Genomic DNA, 16,014 nt, shown 5'->3' on the forward strand with positions numbered 1-16,014 from the left:
CAGCAAGATGTGAGTTTGCGAATGACGGGGTGGAGGCTGGGCCCGTGCTAATTTACCACTGTACAGCATCTGGGAGAGAGCAGAGAGGAGGGGGGAGGCTGGGCCTGTCTAGTGAACCACTGTACAGCATCTGGGAGAGAGCAGAGAGGAGGAGGAGGCTGAGTCTGTCTAGTGCACCACTGTACAGCATCTGGGAGAGTGCAGAGAGGAGGGGGAAGGCTGGGCCTGTCTAGTGCACCACTGTACAGCATCTGGGAGAGAGCAGAGAGGAGGGGGAGCGCTAAGACGGGCACACAGACAAAGCTGCACGATACAGGTGGGGTTAACAGGGATCTGCACAAGGGGTCCCAATATGTCTCACGGAGAGAACACGGAGGCATGTGGGGTTAACAGGGATCTGAACGGGGAACACAGAGGATGTCTCACGGGGAGAACACAGGCTTCCCTTAGTGCTCTTTGTGAGGTCTGAGAGCCATCTCAGGGATGGCTATTTTCTAACTGTGTCTTCTCAGTTATGGCCCTGCTGCTGAGGTCCCAACAGGACTTCCGGCTGTGGGCTCCACCATCCTGCCTGCCTACCAACTTCCAGCCACTGCTTCCCAACCAAGTATTTAAAACACAGCTACAGAAGCCCAGGCTTCATTTACAAAGGCAGTAAGATCATCACAGGCAATGGGTGAGTGATCGTCCCCTAGTGGCAGGAGAGTGCACAGGTGGGAGCGGGTAAAGGAAAAAACAACAGGAACCCGTGTGAGCCACCAAGCCTCCATGAAATAGCTCTTTCTAGACTGAGCTACTGTGCTATTACATGGCTCTCCCCCTGCTATCCTTCACCATAGAAACCCTCTCGGACCAGCACAGCGTCCAGCTCCCACGGTTCCATCACAGACAAGCACACGGCTTCTCTGATGACACAGAGTCACCATGGAAACAAGCTGGCTGAGGCATCTACCCATGCTACCACTGCTGAGGAGCGTCCCCTTAGCAATGCCACCCTCCGTCTGGGCCTGTGTGTGTGTATACCCCAGGTTATCCATCACAACTCCACAACCAGCGTGTGCCAGGGAAAGGAGGAGTTGAGCCCTCTCATAAGTGTGAGGGGGGAGAGGAAGAGAACAGGAGGGAGAGGAGGGGGTAGGGAAAAAGGAGGGAAGGAGGGAGAAAGAGAACAAAGACAGCCTTTTTTAGAAATGTATTTTATTTCAGTAACAAAATACTGGTTCTTCTAAAAACAAAAAATTCATGCTGTTCATCATTTAAGTTAAAGGTCTCGGCTGGCGGTGCCTCCACTGACATCCGGTAATTCGCTAGGTCTTTCTTCTCTCTTCTCTGCTGGAGTCCGTCCAAGCTGACATTTAAATAGAAAAATCTAGAAAGGAAAGGAGACCACAGCAATGAAGGAGGCTGGATACAACGTTGCTTTGCATGCTCAGCATCAACGCACGACATTCCTACTGCAGCGGAGGCTGCAAAGCCTGGCCTGCTAGTGCATTTGGACGCATGGCTTGCTTTCTTTTGAAGATTCTCTTCTTTAAAGCAGGCTCTGGACAAGCTGCCAGCCTGAGAGAGGCCATCTCCCGTCAGTTTACGTGGAGGAGTGCACACCTGTGCTTTGGCACCGGCTCAGTGGAAAAGTGGGGCACAATGTGCAATTATGTTACACCTGACATTTCCATCCTCTCAGCTAACAGGAATCAGCACAAATCCAACCAACATTCCAACTAACGATCTGCCCTCAGCATTTTCAACTGCTAATCACTCCCTCTCCTCCAGCTAGCACTGAGACCATGCACTTCCTGGTTAGTTTTGCATTTCAGTCAGGCAAGATTCCATGGCAGTAGACTCTTCTGCCTGCCAAAGTCTGCAGTCCCTGAGGACCAGCGAGTGGCAGCAGGCTCTGCAGTCCAGTGGCAGGGCCACAGTGTGTCTCTGGCCTCACTTCCTACAGCTGGGAGGTGGCACGGCTCGGGGGCGAGTAGGGCAGTTCAGTTCCCAGCTCTGCTCCCCACTGTTCTTTCAGCCTGATGTCGCCCCAGAGAGCTGTCAGGGGTCTGAGGGATGCAGCCAATGCATAAATACACGGAGCAATGCCCAGCCCCAAATCACCCTCAATGTTCCAGGTTGGCTGTCGCTAAGAAACCTGTTTGCTTCTCTCCCAACAGCCGGAGGGACCGCCTACTTTCAGAAGCATGGCATCAGGTGGGCAGTGCTCTGAAGTAGTTCAGCAGTTGCCACAGGAACTTGGAGCTGAGCAGATTAAGAACCCCCTGGTAGGGTTTCAAAGAATAATTGCCCAGACTGAGCTGGGGACATCATGCCATTTCCTGAAGCAGGAGCCCGGGAGGCTGGATTCTCAACAAGCAACACAGCATCCATGCAGCAGAGTACGAAATGCTCAGCTGTGTAGGAAATTCTGCTCTGCAGCTGGATTCTAGAACCATAATCTACAATCAAGAATCCCTGCTCACCATATTTGAATCGAGAGGTCCAGAGTCAGGCTTCATAAGTGAAGAAACAGATCCGTAAATGAGCCAAGGATTGTGTTATTCCTCTGACAAGGTCTTAGGAATAGCCTCCAGGAGCATTGAGTCCCCTCCCCTCAGCACGCTCCAGAGCCCTCCCGACCCCATCCCAAGCACACTGCACACTGGGAGGCACCAGCTACATCCAGCAATGCAACACAACCCCCATTGTGGGGAGGAGCTGCCAGGGACACTGGGCCATGGTAACCACTGTGGAAGTGGGCTGGAGAAGGGGACAAATGAGGTTTGGCCAGATTGTGGGTGGACTGGGAAGGGATTATTTGCCACCAGGGAGTCAGACCTCATCCTGAGGGTAACAGGGTTTCTAGAACCTGTGAGTCTCCATCTCCTGCTCTGCCAGGCATGCTAGCAGATTCATGAAATACTGTTTTGCAGTTTTTAGTACCTGTGCTTCTCAAGAGCACAAGTCTGCAGCTGGTAAGTCTCTCTCTCTCTCTCTCTCTCTCTCTCTCTCTCTCTCTCTCTCTCCACACACACACACACACACACACACGCCATTAATTCACACAAGAAACTTGGAGCAGATACCCTGTGAATAATCAGCAGCAGGAGTACACGCGCACACACATACACATTAAGAATCACAACAAACTTGGAGCAGACGACTGATGTTCTGTGAATGGTCAGCAGTGGGAGCACACACGCATGCACACACACTCACTCACATACACACACGTATGCATGTGTGCACACACATGTTCTGTGAATGGTCAGCAGTGGGAGCACACACGCATGCACACACACTCACATACACACACGTATGCATGCGTGCGCACACATGTTCTGTGAATGGGCAGCAGAGCAGAGGACAGAAACTCTGAGTGGTCAGCAGTGGGGGCAGAGGCCTGGGTGCTGCACCTGTCTGTGGGGCCCCTGTGTCCTCTCACGGCCTTCATCCTGAGGATGCAGAGATCTCAGGGCACTGCAGTCCTCCAGACAGGTTTCGCTTACAAAGCCCAGTACCTCTGAGGTCTCTTCAGTTCTCCTTCTTCTCTGACCGCTGCTTCCTTTCCGCTTGCAGCTTCGCTTCCAGGCTTTTCCTCTGGTACATTTTCACGCCAGCAAAGGCCAGGCAGAGGATCAGGGTTTTTGCTGCCAGGATATACAGCAGTAGGGGCACGTGTTCAAGAACCTCAAGGGAGAAAGACACATGTGATTGCTCTCGCAGTCACGTGGTGAGTCTCCGCCAGCCACTTTCATTCTGCAAATGCTACTGGGCACCTACAATGTTTCAGAGCGAGGCTAGGTGCGTGGGCCACGATGGCGTCCTAAGTTGTAACCAACCACCTGATACAACCTACAGCCATCTGAGAGGAAAGCCCAGGCTGGAGGAGTCGCCTCGACCAGACTGGCCGGTGGCTATGTCAGTGGGGAACTGTCTTGATTACTGACTGATGCAGAGGAGCTCAGCTCACATCACTTGGTAGGCAGGCCTGGGCTGTAGAAGAAAGCAGTCTAAGGGGCTGGAGAGATGGCCAGGGCTAGACTGAAATGGTCTCCTGCTCCTGATTCCAAGTTAGACACATCTGTGTCCCTCATTCAGATCTGCGGGATTCACCCCTGGTTGTGGATTTCACATTTAGCAGGTGGAGCATTGGTTGCTGTATTCTGGGAAGTCCCTGCACCCTAAGAGCCTTCTGTGTTGTCTCCTTCTGTCCACCCTCCATCCCCATGAGGGGTCGGACAGCTCTGTCTGAAGAGATGAGAAATTAACTATGGGGTCACTAATGGGTGAGGAAGAGTAGGACCCCACTCCCACCGTTCTGAGGCCTGATTCTCCACCGCTGCATTCTCCGGCAACACAACCACGCCCTCCTACTTGAATTAGTTTTACAATTAAGTCAAACATGCTAGCAACAACTCACTGGATTCAATACCTTAGAAACTATTCAACCATTAGGTGTGACTATCAAGGATCCCCGAGGAAGGATGCCCTGTGATAGAACACTATACGAATACCATGGGCAGGGAAGATAATCATGAGATGGCTTAATTTACCTAAGGCAGTAGCCCTGTCCACTTGTCAGCTAACCAACCTTAAGTCACCTAAGGGTAGAGTCAAACAGCTTAGGTGCAATGGAGGATCACGAAGATGACAGACCTGGCAGAGGACAGCGATGGACACAGAGTTGATCTCACCCACCCCAGCACACAGACACACACTGACGTACACAGACACACTGATGCACACAGACACACTGACACATACACACACTGATGCACACACACACACAGAGTTGCTCTCCCCGCTCAGCAGTAGTCAGCCTTCTCCTACAGCTCTGCATATTTTGAAAGATGATAAAAGAAAATCATAGGGAACCTGAGGCCAGCTGAAGCCACTACCCTGGAAGGAGCAGGAAACCAGGCATGCTCCTTTAGTGACCTTGTCCCCTGTTGGCATTGCCCTTCCCTGTCAGCTGGGAAATTCTTGCCTCTCTAGTCCCTATAAAAAGAAAAGAAATAGAGACCCCTAACCGTGTGTGTTAGGTTTATTTCCTTTTCAGTTTGCCTTCTAGCTTCCTGTAGAGATAACATGTTCCTGCCCTCGTTTGTGTCCCAGAGAACCAGGGGCTGTGACGTGGGCTCCATCTTACTAGGACCACAGGCTGTACACAGAGATAGTGTCACACTGTAGCCACAGTCAGGAGCCAGAAAACAACACCCAGGACCCAACTCAGGAAATGGTGCCACCCGCAGTGGGCGGGTCTTTCCACCACAACTGACCTACTCAAGATGATCCGATCCCCACAGGCGAGCTAGAGGCCTGTCTCCCATGCTGACGACTGAGTTCAGCCACCACAGGCACTAGTCCCATTCATGAGGGCCCCACCTATAACATAAGCACCTCCCACAGGCTCCACCTCTAAACACCATCATGCTGGCCTCAGAAGTGCAATGTATGTATTTGAGAGGCCAGTCATTCACCCATTACATCTACCTTAAAGAAACAGATGTGTGAAATGCTGAGCAAAACTTTAAAGCCCAGGTTTTGTTTTTTAAAGAAAAGTGAGCTCTCAAGTTAGAGGAGAAGCATCCAAGAAGGGCCTAGCCTCCCTCCAGCAATCTGGAGAGCTAATGCGGACTCACAAGTTTTAACTCAGACATTAATGGGATTATATTTTGTCCACTTTATATGTATAAAAATGCTTCACTCCCACAAGCTCCAAACCCATGGTGACACAGACAACCCTAGTGAAACTCAGTCACAGAACAAAAGTAAAAGACACGGTGTGACAGAGGACCCTAGAGGGAGGAAAGCTGACTGGATAGGAATGAGATGAGAGAAACCGGGAATGGTTGCATTATAAGCATACACAAAATTGTTGAAGAACAGATTTAATATTAATTAAATCTGAAACAGCATTGTTACTGTGGGTTTTTTTTTACACTCATGAATGTTATGGGTGTTTGTTTGTTTGGTTGGTTTTGTTTTTTTGAGATAGGGTTTCTTTGTGTAGTCTTAGCTGCCCTAGAACTCACTCTGTAGACCAGGCTGGTCTCGAACTCACAGAGATCCGCCTGCCTGTCTCTGGAGTGCTGGGCTTAAAGGTGTGCGCCACCATCACCCGGCCAAATGCCATGGTTTGTATCATGTGTTAAATAAAGGCTTGTTCCCTGGGGTGGCGCTACAACAAAGTGTAGTGAACCTTCAGGGAGAGGCCTCAGGGGAGGTCCCCAGACCACTGGGGCACGTCTGCAGGTCTGCTGTGGAGTGAGAAGTCTTACCTACTTCCAGTCTCTGGCCATGCCGTCTGTCCCCCCCACCTGTGGTCCACAGCCAGAATGGAACATCCAGACCCCACAAGCTATAAATAAACCAGCTAATCAACTCAGGTGTCCTCCTAGTGTGACTGATATATGCGGAAAGACAAAAGCAAAACAAACAAAACTACACATTTTAAAACCAGTCTCACCTTCCAGTTCATGGTGGTCCGCCTGTGAGTTCACTTCCGACCAATGCAACCCGTAGACACAAGCATGAGAGGCAGCTGGGGGTCAGGTCTGAGGAGCTGGGAATTCTGAGCTGGGGAAAGAAGCAGACACATTAGGAAGCCATGTCTTTGGCAGAGACGGGCACCTGAGCAGAGAGCAAGCACTGCAGAGCTGGGTCAAGAGTTCTTCACAAGGTGACCCAGAGCTCGTCCTGGCGGCTCTCCACAACCCCTGCACAGTGCTGCTCCTGAGACATCTGTCCCCTCCGAGTCCTCTGTGTCCCCAAAACCCACATTCACAAGTGTCCCCTCTCCTATCTCCTGACTCAAAGACAAGCAGGTTTAGGGATGAAGGTCCCTGTGAGTGTCGCCTGTGTGTATCCTGGCTTTAAAAAAATCTGGAGGGAAAGGATAAATGAGAGGCCAAACAACTGTGCTAACAGCTAATTTGTCCAGAAAAAATCTGTTGCAAGGAGCCGCTTGTTTGTCCTGGCTGCCCAGAACCAAAATAATCACACAGAAACTGTATTAATTAAATCACCGCTTGGTCCATTAGCTCTAGCTTCTTATTGGCTAGCTCTTACATATTAATTTAAGCCATTTCTTTTAATCTGTGTATGGCTACATGGCTATGGCTTACCAGGAAAGTTCCAGTGTCTGTCTCCAGCAGGGCTACATGGTGGCAACGAGATGTCTCTGTCAATTCTAGAGTTTTGGAAGTTGCTTACAAGGTACTTTCTGCTTACTTAGGTAATATTATATCCTTCTGGAGTCTTTGATGGAGTTGAATAATTTATAGTTATAATTATAGTTTTCCTTAGTTATGATAAAAGAAAAAGTAGATATAAATATTACAACTGTAATTCTTGTTTGATATCTGTTTTGTTATTTGTAATTTTACTATGTTAAAGGTAAAACCTTCCTTTTTATTTAAACAGAAAAGTGGAGGTGATGTGGGAGTCCCTTCTGTGTGCTGTGATTACCATTAATGAATAAAGCAACTGCTTTGGACCTATAGCAGGGCAGAACTTAGCTAGGTAGGGAAAACTAAACTGAATGCTGGGAGGAAGAAGGGTGGAGTCAGAGAGAAGCCATGGATCCTCTGCCTGAGATGGATACTGGTTAGAATCTCTGGTAAGCCATGGCCTCGTGGCAATACACAGATTAATAGAAATGGGTTTAATTAATATATAAGAGTTAGCCAATAAGAAGCTAGAGCTAATGGGCCAGTGATTTAATGAATACAGTTTCTGTGTGATTATTTTGGGGCTGAGCAGCCAGGAACTAACAAGCAGACTTCCTGCTACAAAATCCTTCCAAAGAGTAAAAGAGACCTAGAGCAAGTGAGAGCGTAGAGCTAGCTAGAGAATACACATTCTCCAGGGCCTGTGGCTTGTTCTCTTAGGAGATGACACGTGCCCCACAGCCAAAACACTTGAGATCTGAGACAGCCTGCAGTTCGCGTGTCCATAAGCCTCTTTTGAAAAGGAGGTGTGCAATGCATCAAGGAAGAAATTAAAAGCTTCCTAAAAGTCAATGAAAATAACCACATACCCAAATTTATGGACACAACGAAAGCACTGTTAAGAGGAAAGTTCATAGCACTAAATACCAATATAAAGAAGCTGGAAAAATCCCACACTTAGTGAGTTAACAGAATACCTGAAAACTCTAGAACAAACAGAAGCAAACTCACCCAGGAGGACTAGATAGCAGGAAATAATCAAATTGAGAGCTCAAATCAACAAAATAAAAAGAAAGAAAACAATACAAAGAATCAATGAGACAAAGAGTCCATTCTTCAAGAAAAATCAACAAAATAGACAAACCTTTATCCCCTTTATCCAAACTAACCAAAAGGCAGAGAGAGAACATCCAAATTAACAAAATCAGAAATGAAAAGGGGGACATAACAACAGACACAGGAAATTCAGAGAATCATCAGGTCATATTTCAACAACCTGTACTCCACAAAATTGAAAAACATAAAGGAAATGGACAACTTTCTGGATAAATATCACTTACCAAAATTAAATCAAGACCAGATAAGCAAATTAAATAGACCTATAACTGCTAAAGGATCACATGATCATCTCATTAGATGCTGAAAAAGCCTTCGACAAAATACAACATCCCTTCATGATAAAGGTCTTGGAGAGAGCAGGGCAGGTGGATCTCTGTGAGTTCGAGGCCAGCCTGGTCTACAAGAGCTAGTTCCAGGACAGGCTCCAAAGCCACAGAGAAACCCTGTCTCGAAAAATCAAAAAAAAAAAAAAAACTTAAAAAGGAACATACCTAAACATAATAAAGGCAATATAGAGCAAGCCAACAGCCAGCATCAAACTAAATGGAGAGAAACAGCGATCCCACTGAAATCAGGAACAAGACAAGGCTGTCCACTCCATATCTATTCAATATAATTCTTGAGGTCCTAGCTAGAGCAATAAGACAACAAAAGGAGATCAAGGGGATACAAATCAGAAAAGAAGAAGTCAAACTCTCACTATTTGCTGATGATATGACAGTTTACATAAGTGACCCCAAAAATTCTATCAAGGAACTTCTACAACTCATAAACACTTTCAGTAATGTAGCAGGATACAAGATTAACAACAACAACAAAAAATCAGTAGCCCTCCTTTACACAGATGATAAATGGGCTGAGAAAGAAATCTAAGAAATATCACCCTTCACAATAGCCACTAATAGCATAAAATATCTCGGAGTAATTCTAACCAAACAAGTGGAAGACCTGTATGACAAGAACTTTAAATCTTTGAAGAAAGAAATTGAAGACGACACTGGAAAGTGGAAGGATCTCCCATGCTCTTGGGTAGGCAGAATTAACATAGTAAAAATGGCAATCTTACCAAAAGCAATCTACAGATTCAATGTAATGCCTATCAAAATCCCAGCAAAATTCTTCACAGACCTTGAAAGACCAGTACTCAACTTCATATGGAAAAGCAAAAAACGCAGGATGGCCAAAACAATCCTGTACAATAAAGGAACTTCTGGAGGCATCACAATCCCTGACTTCAAACTCTACTACAGAGCTACAGTACTGAAAACATCCTGGTATTGGCATAAGAACAGACAGGAGGACCAATGGAACTGAATTGGAGACCCAGATATCAACCTACACACATACAAACACCTGATTTTTGACAGAGAAGGAAAAAAATATAAAATGGAAAAAAGAAGGCATACTCAACAAATGGTGCTGGCATAACTGAATATCAACATGTAGAAGAATGAAAATAGATCCATACCTATCACCATGTACAAAACTCAAGTCCAAATGGATCAAAGATCTCATCATAAAGCCAACCACACTGAACCTCATAGAAGAGAAAGTAGGAAGTACACTTGAACGCATTGGCACAGGAGACCACTTCCTAAGTATAACCCCAGTAGCACAGACACTGAGATAAACAGTTAATAAATGGGACCTCCTGAAACTGAGAAGCTTCTGTAAGCAAAGGACATGGTCAACAAGACAAAACGGCAGCCTACAGAATGGGAAAAAATCTTCACCAAGCCCACATCAAAATATATAATCTCCAAATATTTTGATCTCCAAAATATATAAAGAACTCAAGAAATTGGTCATCAAAAGAACAAATAATCCAATAAAAAATGGAGTACAGACACAAACAGAGAACTCTCAACAGAGGAATCTAAAATGGCTGAAAGACACTTAAGGAAATGCTCAACATTTTTAGTCATCAGAGAAAAGAAAATCAAAACAACTCTGAGATTTCATCTTACACCTGTAAGAATGGCCAAGATCAAAAACACTGATGAAAACTTATGCTGGAGAGAATGTGGGGTAAAGGGAACACTCCTCCAGTGCTGGTGGGAATGCAAACTAGTACAGCCCCTTTGATATCAGTATGGCAATTTCTCAGAAAATTAGGCAACAACCCACCTCAAGACTCAGCAATACCACTTTTGGGTATAAACCCAAAGGATGTTCAATTGTACCACAAGGACATGTGCTCAACTATGTTCATGGCATCTTTGTTTGTGGGGCATTTAGGAAACAACCTAAATGCCCCACAACCAAAGAATGGATAAGGAAAATGTGGTACATTTACACAATGGAGTACTACACAGCAGAAAAAAATAATGTTATCTTGAAATTTGCGGGCAAATGGATAGATATAGAAAACATCATATTGAGTGAGGTAATCCAGACCCAGAAAGACAAATACCATATATACTCATTCATAAGTGACTTTTAGACATAAAGGAAAGAAAAAGCAGACTATAATTCACAATCCCAGAGAACCTAGACAACAATGAGGACCCTAAGAGAGACATACATGGATCTAATCTACATGGGAAGTAGAAAAAGACTCCTGAGTAAATTGGGAGCATGGGGACCATGGGAGAGGGTAGAAGGGGAGGGGAAGGGAGAGAAAGGAAGGAGAGTGGAGAAAAATATATAGCGCAATAAAAACAATTTTAAAGAAAAAAAGAAAGGAAGGAAGGAAGGAAGGGAGGGAGGGAGGGAGGAAGGAAGGAAGGAAGGAAGGAAGGAAGGAAGGAAGAAGTGTGCCCAAACACAGGCTCAGAGAAGAGAAGATTCAGAGAGGAAGAGCAGGTCAGAGAAGAGGAAGGCTGTGCACCACTGGGCTGAGCCACAGTGGCTGACAAGAGTGACTGAGAGTCATAGGAGTCACGAGGGCAAACTCCCACTGCAACTGGGTTTGCAGAACAATGGTAGATCACTTGCCTGGCAGGCACAAGGCTCTGCAACACCACCTGAAAGATATGGGAAGGGGAGAGCACGGTTGTAAACGGGAGAAGGAAACAGGCAGTGACTGGAAAGGAATCAAGGTCAAGGCCAAGACTGCTTCCGAAGACATCACAGGTGGTCAGCCTAAAGACGTGTACATATGAACAACACTAAATAGACTCCGCAGTGCGTGTGTGTGTGTGTGTGTGTGTGAAATAACAAAAGGTTATGCATTCAAGAGGAATCAGGGTGGTGTGTGTGTGTAAAATAACCAAAGGTTATGAATTCAAGAGGAAGCGGGGTGGAGGGAGCAGGGGGCCTGGAAATCTTGTAAATGCATTCATGAAATAAACTTTTTAATTAAAAAAACAAAGGGAGGTGTGCATGCAGCTCCATGGGGCGGGATGGGGGAGACCCCAGCTAGTTTTGCTGGGAAAGCAGTGTGTGTGTGTGTGTGTGTGTGTGTGTGTGTGTGTGTGTGTGTGTTTGTGTGTGGCCCAAGCCAAGCAGCCTCACTCCCAGGTTTCCCTTCCCTTGCCCACCATACATCAGTCAGTCAGATCCGGGACTCTTTCCCAGAAAGCCACCTCGACACAGGTGGAGAGCAGCAAAACCAAGTGGCAGGGTTGCTTCTATCCACAGGAACATCTTATGATCAGAATTAGAGAAGCAGCAGGAAACTTCGCAGGCCCTTTGAATAGGCTTCCTTAGGTAAACCTCATGGGAGATGGTTTAGAAAAAAATAGTTCAATTACAAAAGTATCAAATATATACAAGTCAGACCTCAATCTATTCAAGGTTATAGAACCTGAAAACCAGATAGCTATTGGCACAAGATAGCCAAGTTTTCCCCTTGGCTTGTGCAAAGTCAGATAAACCAGTAAGAGCTGAATTCAAAGCTCTGTTTAAATGTGCTATCAGTGGCTGAGGGCGCCCACTCCCTTCAGGCATTAGCGTTTAAGCAGCAGCAGAGTCTGCCCTGCAGTGGAAAGAACGAGCTCTTTGCATGTTTCAACCTGCAGCCAGGTTTATACCTTGAGTCACTAGTAATTTCAGGGATTAGCTGTGCTGTATGTTAAAACAAAATATTTAAGTTCTTTTCCATTTTATTTTTATAATTCCTTCTTAATTGAGAGTTGTGTACATGCACAGTCGGTGATTTAACTGTTTCCCGCAAACTACCTATGTGAATTGATATACACAGGCTGTTGACTCCCAAAGTCAAGGCCCAAGAGGCTCACAAAAGGAAACACATGAAAACCAATCCCCAGGGTCGGGAAGTCTGGCAAACACATTGTGTTTAGTGGCAATGTGACCTTGGTTGGGTACTTGGCCTCTGTAGCCTCCTTCATCAGTACAGTCTCCTTCAGAAGTTGACCCATAATCACTAGGAACCATGAGCAGCACACAGAAAACACTAATCAATGCCAAGTATGACTGTTTGGATAATCTCTCGCCTTTGCTCATGGTTCTGCCAGATAACAAATGGCACCAGGGCAGGATGTAGTCAGGACAGGACAGCTAACACGGGATAAAGAATAGGGCAAGGAGAAGGATGTCGGGACTCTGCTCCAGGTGGCACTCATGGCTCGGTATATGACCTGGGAAACCCATTAACCTCCTGAGCCTCTAATATCAGGCTCCAAAAAGTAAATCTCCCACTCTGGAACTGATGTCAAGAGAACCTGATACAAACAGGCTGGCAACTAGAGGGTTAAAAGGTAAGGGCTCTGAGAAGGAACAGAGGACTGGTGTAGCTCAGCCCTAGAGTGTGAGGGAGTGTGAGCGAGCACACACAGCTCCAGGTTCAACCCCAAGGAACTCTTAAGTGAGGCACAGCGCACGCCTCTAGTCCTAGCATTTGGGAGGTGGAGATCAGAACTCAAGGTCATCCAGAGAGAGAGAGAGAGAGAGAGAGAGAGAGAGAGAGAGAGAGGGAGGGAGGGAGGGAGGGAGAGGAAGAGAGAGGGAGAGAGAGGGAGAGAGAGAGAGGAGAGAGAGAGAGAGAGAGAGAGAGAGAGGAAGGGGGGAGGGGAGGGAGGGAGAGAGAGGGAGAGAGAGGGAGGGAGGGAGGGAGAGAGAGGGGGAGAGAGAGGGAGAGAGAGAGAGAGAGAGAGAGAGAGGGAGGGAGGGAGGGAGGGAAGGAGGGAGAGGGAGAGAGAGGGGGAGAGAGAGGAAGAGAGAGAGAGAGAGTTCTCCCAAAGAGAAGAGGAGAGAAATGAAGAGTTAAAGAAGAAGCAAATCTGTAATTAATAGTGATAGAGCGGGTTGTGTGAACAGAAGAGGCCAAACGACCCGGAGCAGACCTGCTGTTTCTCACTCCACCGCTTTAAATTACACAGTCCAGCCGGGCGGTGGTGGCCCATGCCTTTAATCCCAGTACTCGGGAAACTGAGGCAGGTGGATTTCCGCGAGTTTGAGACCAGTCGGGTCTACAAGAGCTAGTTCCAGAACAGGCTCCAAAGCTACAGAAAAACTTTGTCTTGAAAAATCAGTCAGTCATCAATCAATCACAATCCAAAGCAGACATTTCCACGGCAGCTTGTGAGCCTTCTGCAAATGAGACAACCGAGAAGGTTAAACGGAAGAGTGAGCCGTCTGCTCCGGTACCATGTACTCTGGAGCCTGCTCAGAAACAAGAGGCAGCTGGCGTTGGAGGGATGAAACCACCAAGGTGAGGACAGCTGAACGGTATTAAAATGGACGAACCACAGGGACCCAGATAGGCTTAGCTTAGCCCGCAAGAGTAACAAAACGGTTTAGATAAAGCTGCTAGTAGTTCTGATCTTTATTGCAAAGTAGCACCCCACTTGACAGGTTTTTTTCTAGAAACCAAATGTGCACTCATTTGGTTAGGCCAATTAAAACAACATGGGTAATGCCGCTCACAAGCTCCCTTGCTTCTTGGTGGCAGGCCTAAGAAGTCAAGGTGCACCACCCACTCCAGCCACCGAGCGAGCAGCTGTGGGAACTCTGAAGCTGGTTTCACTCCCGTCTCTATCCCTTTCAGTTCCTCATTTCAACTACCGTAGGTTCAGGTTGCCGGTGATCCTTGGGCCTCACTTAGCCCGCTCTGCATAGGTCTTGGTTTTCAGGAAATCCAGATCCACCCAAACCGGGCGGCCCAACCTATAAATCTCAGTACTTTGGGGATCCTCTGAGAAACCAGAGCCATGGTGGACCTCTCTGCTCGCGGGAACGACACACCTCATTTGGACACTCCAAAGTTGTGCTTCTATGCAAACTGGATCCTAGGCACCACTGAATCAAATGGGGTTTTGCTATTCCTGGGTAACGGGCTCCTAATCCAAACACATGCGAGGTGCAACCCTCAGTCCACTAAGGGGCGAAATAGAGGGCCCGGAGTTATCACCTCTCCCTCCCTTCGTGCCCAGAGCAAGGCGACCGGAATATTAGAATTCCCACGCGCTGTGCGGCCGCGGCAAGTGTCATCCGGGAGAAGCACAAACACCGAGTGTCCGAGGGACCCCCAGCGCCCCAAATTGTCAATTACACACTTACAACTCAAGGCGGTGGGGCCTCCTGGCCGGGTGCTGACAAGCCACGACTCCCTCAATCCCGTCGGGGAAACTACAGTTCCCGAAATGCACCGCTCCGCACGCAAGCACCGTCGTGAAGGTCACCGCTCGAGGCGCAGGCGTTTTGGGTCTAGGTTGCAATTAGCGCTGCTGGATGCCGCGCACGGTTTAAGGCGCCTGTTGCTCCAAACGCAGGCACTGTGGGAATCGGGCAAGTCACCTGGGGTAATGAGAAATGCAGAAATCCAAATCGGACTCCTAAGGGTGGTCCACAGGTGTGTTGCGGCCTGGAGTCCTTGGTCCATGCCGTGGTGCATCTTCATCCTCCGCTACATTCGCTGATGTCGGCTCACTCTTCTATACAGCTGAGGACAATAGGTCCTCAGTTTGTTTGTTTTTGTTGTTTTTTTTCCCCCAGATTTAGAATTTCTCCATGGGAACAACATGGATGCATCGTCCTTTCGGATAACTGAAGGATACATCTGCATTAGGTTCCCAAATTCTTTTCTAACCATTGGTCCCTGAAAGCGTGCCGAGTGGGGAGGCGCACAGGGAGCAGCCCTGGATAAGGCTGTGGAGAGGAAAGTACCCACCCGAGCCCCCCACTTCCACCCCTCCTTTTGTAGAGGGGGAAGCTGTTACCGGGGCTGTCATTAGAAGTTCTACAAATACCCTGCAGTGGCAGGGTAGATAGGTGAACCCAAGAAATCTCAGTTCAAATCTCGTTATGCTTCTTTGTGGAGATAAAGTAGACCATATTAGCAAGCAGAGGCGAAAGCCGACTTGGTTGTGCCAAAAGGGATTTTTTTTTTTCAGAGAAAGTAACAAACCTTGTTCTAAGCACTTTGAGACTATTGTCTAATTCACACCTATGAGGCCTTTAAAGGACACACTCTATAACCATTTCACAAACGCCGAGACAAGCACAAAGAATGGTTTGTTCAGAGGTAAGCATGCGGCGGTATGGGAGCTCTCCACAGGTTGTGAGGCCAGAATCAGATCATCCCTGCTCCATTTGAGATGGCTTCAAATCTGGTGTGTGGGACCCACAGGCTAAGCAAAACGAACTCTGAAAGGGTCGGAGAGATAAAACCAGCTGTTTGAATGAGCATTTTTGTTGGGAAAGCCTCACTTTGGTGGAAGTTGACCGTGGAGGGGGAGGTTGATGAGCACCTGGACGCCCAACACGCATGTCCGGTGTGTTAGCTGTCTGCACTGTTAGCGAAACTAGCCACTTAGGGAAGGAAGGGTTCGTC

The 16,014-nt window shown here is 47.4% G+C and overlaps 1 protein-coding gene across 2 annotated transcripts; it reads right to left on the bottom strand.

The window, feature by feature from the left end:
- Nucleotides 1–1,179: 1,179 nt before the first annotated feature.
- Smim11a (small integral membrane protein 11A) lies at nucleotides 1,180–14,814 on the bottom strand. Of its 2 annotated transcripts, none has more exons than XR_005287157.1 (4): nucleotides 14,742–14,814; nucleotides 6,458–6,567; nucleotides 3,402–3,675; nucleotides 1,180–1,369 (listed from the first exon to the last, which is right to left on the bottom strand). XR_005287157.1 is itself a non-coding variant. In XM_038345619.2 (4 exons), the coding sequence occupies exons 2-3, from the start codon at nucleotides 6,467–6,469 to the stop codon at nucleotides 3,520–3,522; spliced, it is 168 nt and encodes a 55-aa protein (XP_038201547.1). In that variant the 5' UTR covers nucleotides 6,470–6,567; nucleotides 14,742–14,814; the 3' UTR covers nucleotides 1,189–1,369; nucleotides 3,507–3,519. The 2 variants fall into 2 exon arrangements, 1 of the variants encoding a protein (XP_038201547.1); XM_038345619.2 differs by having other exon boundaries at nucleotides 1,189–1,369; nucleotides 3,507–3,675.
- Between the last annotated feature and the right edge of the window lie 1,200 nt (nucleotides 14,815–16,014).

Source organism: Arvicola amphibius, chromosome 10, assembly GCF_903992535.2.
Source record: "Arvicola amphibius chromosome 10, mArvAmp1.2, whole genome shotgun sequence".
NCBI lineage: Eukaryota > Metazoa > Chordata > Mammalia > Rodentia > Cricetidae > Arvicola > Arvicola amphibius.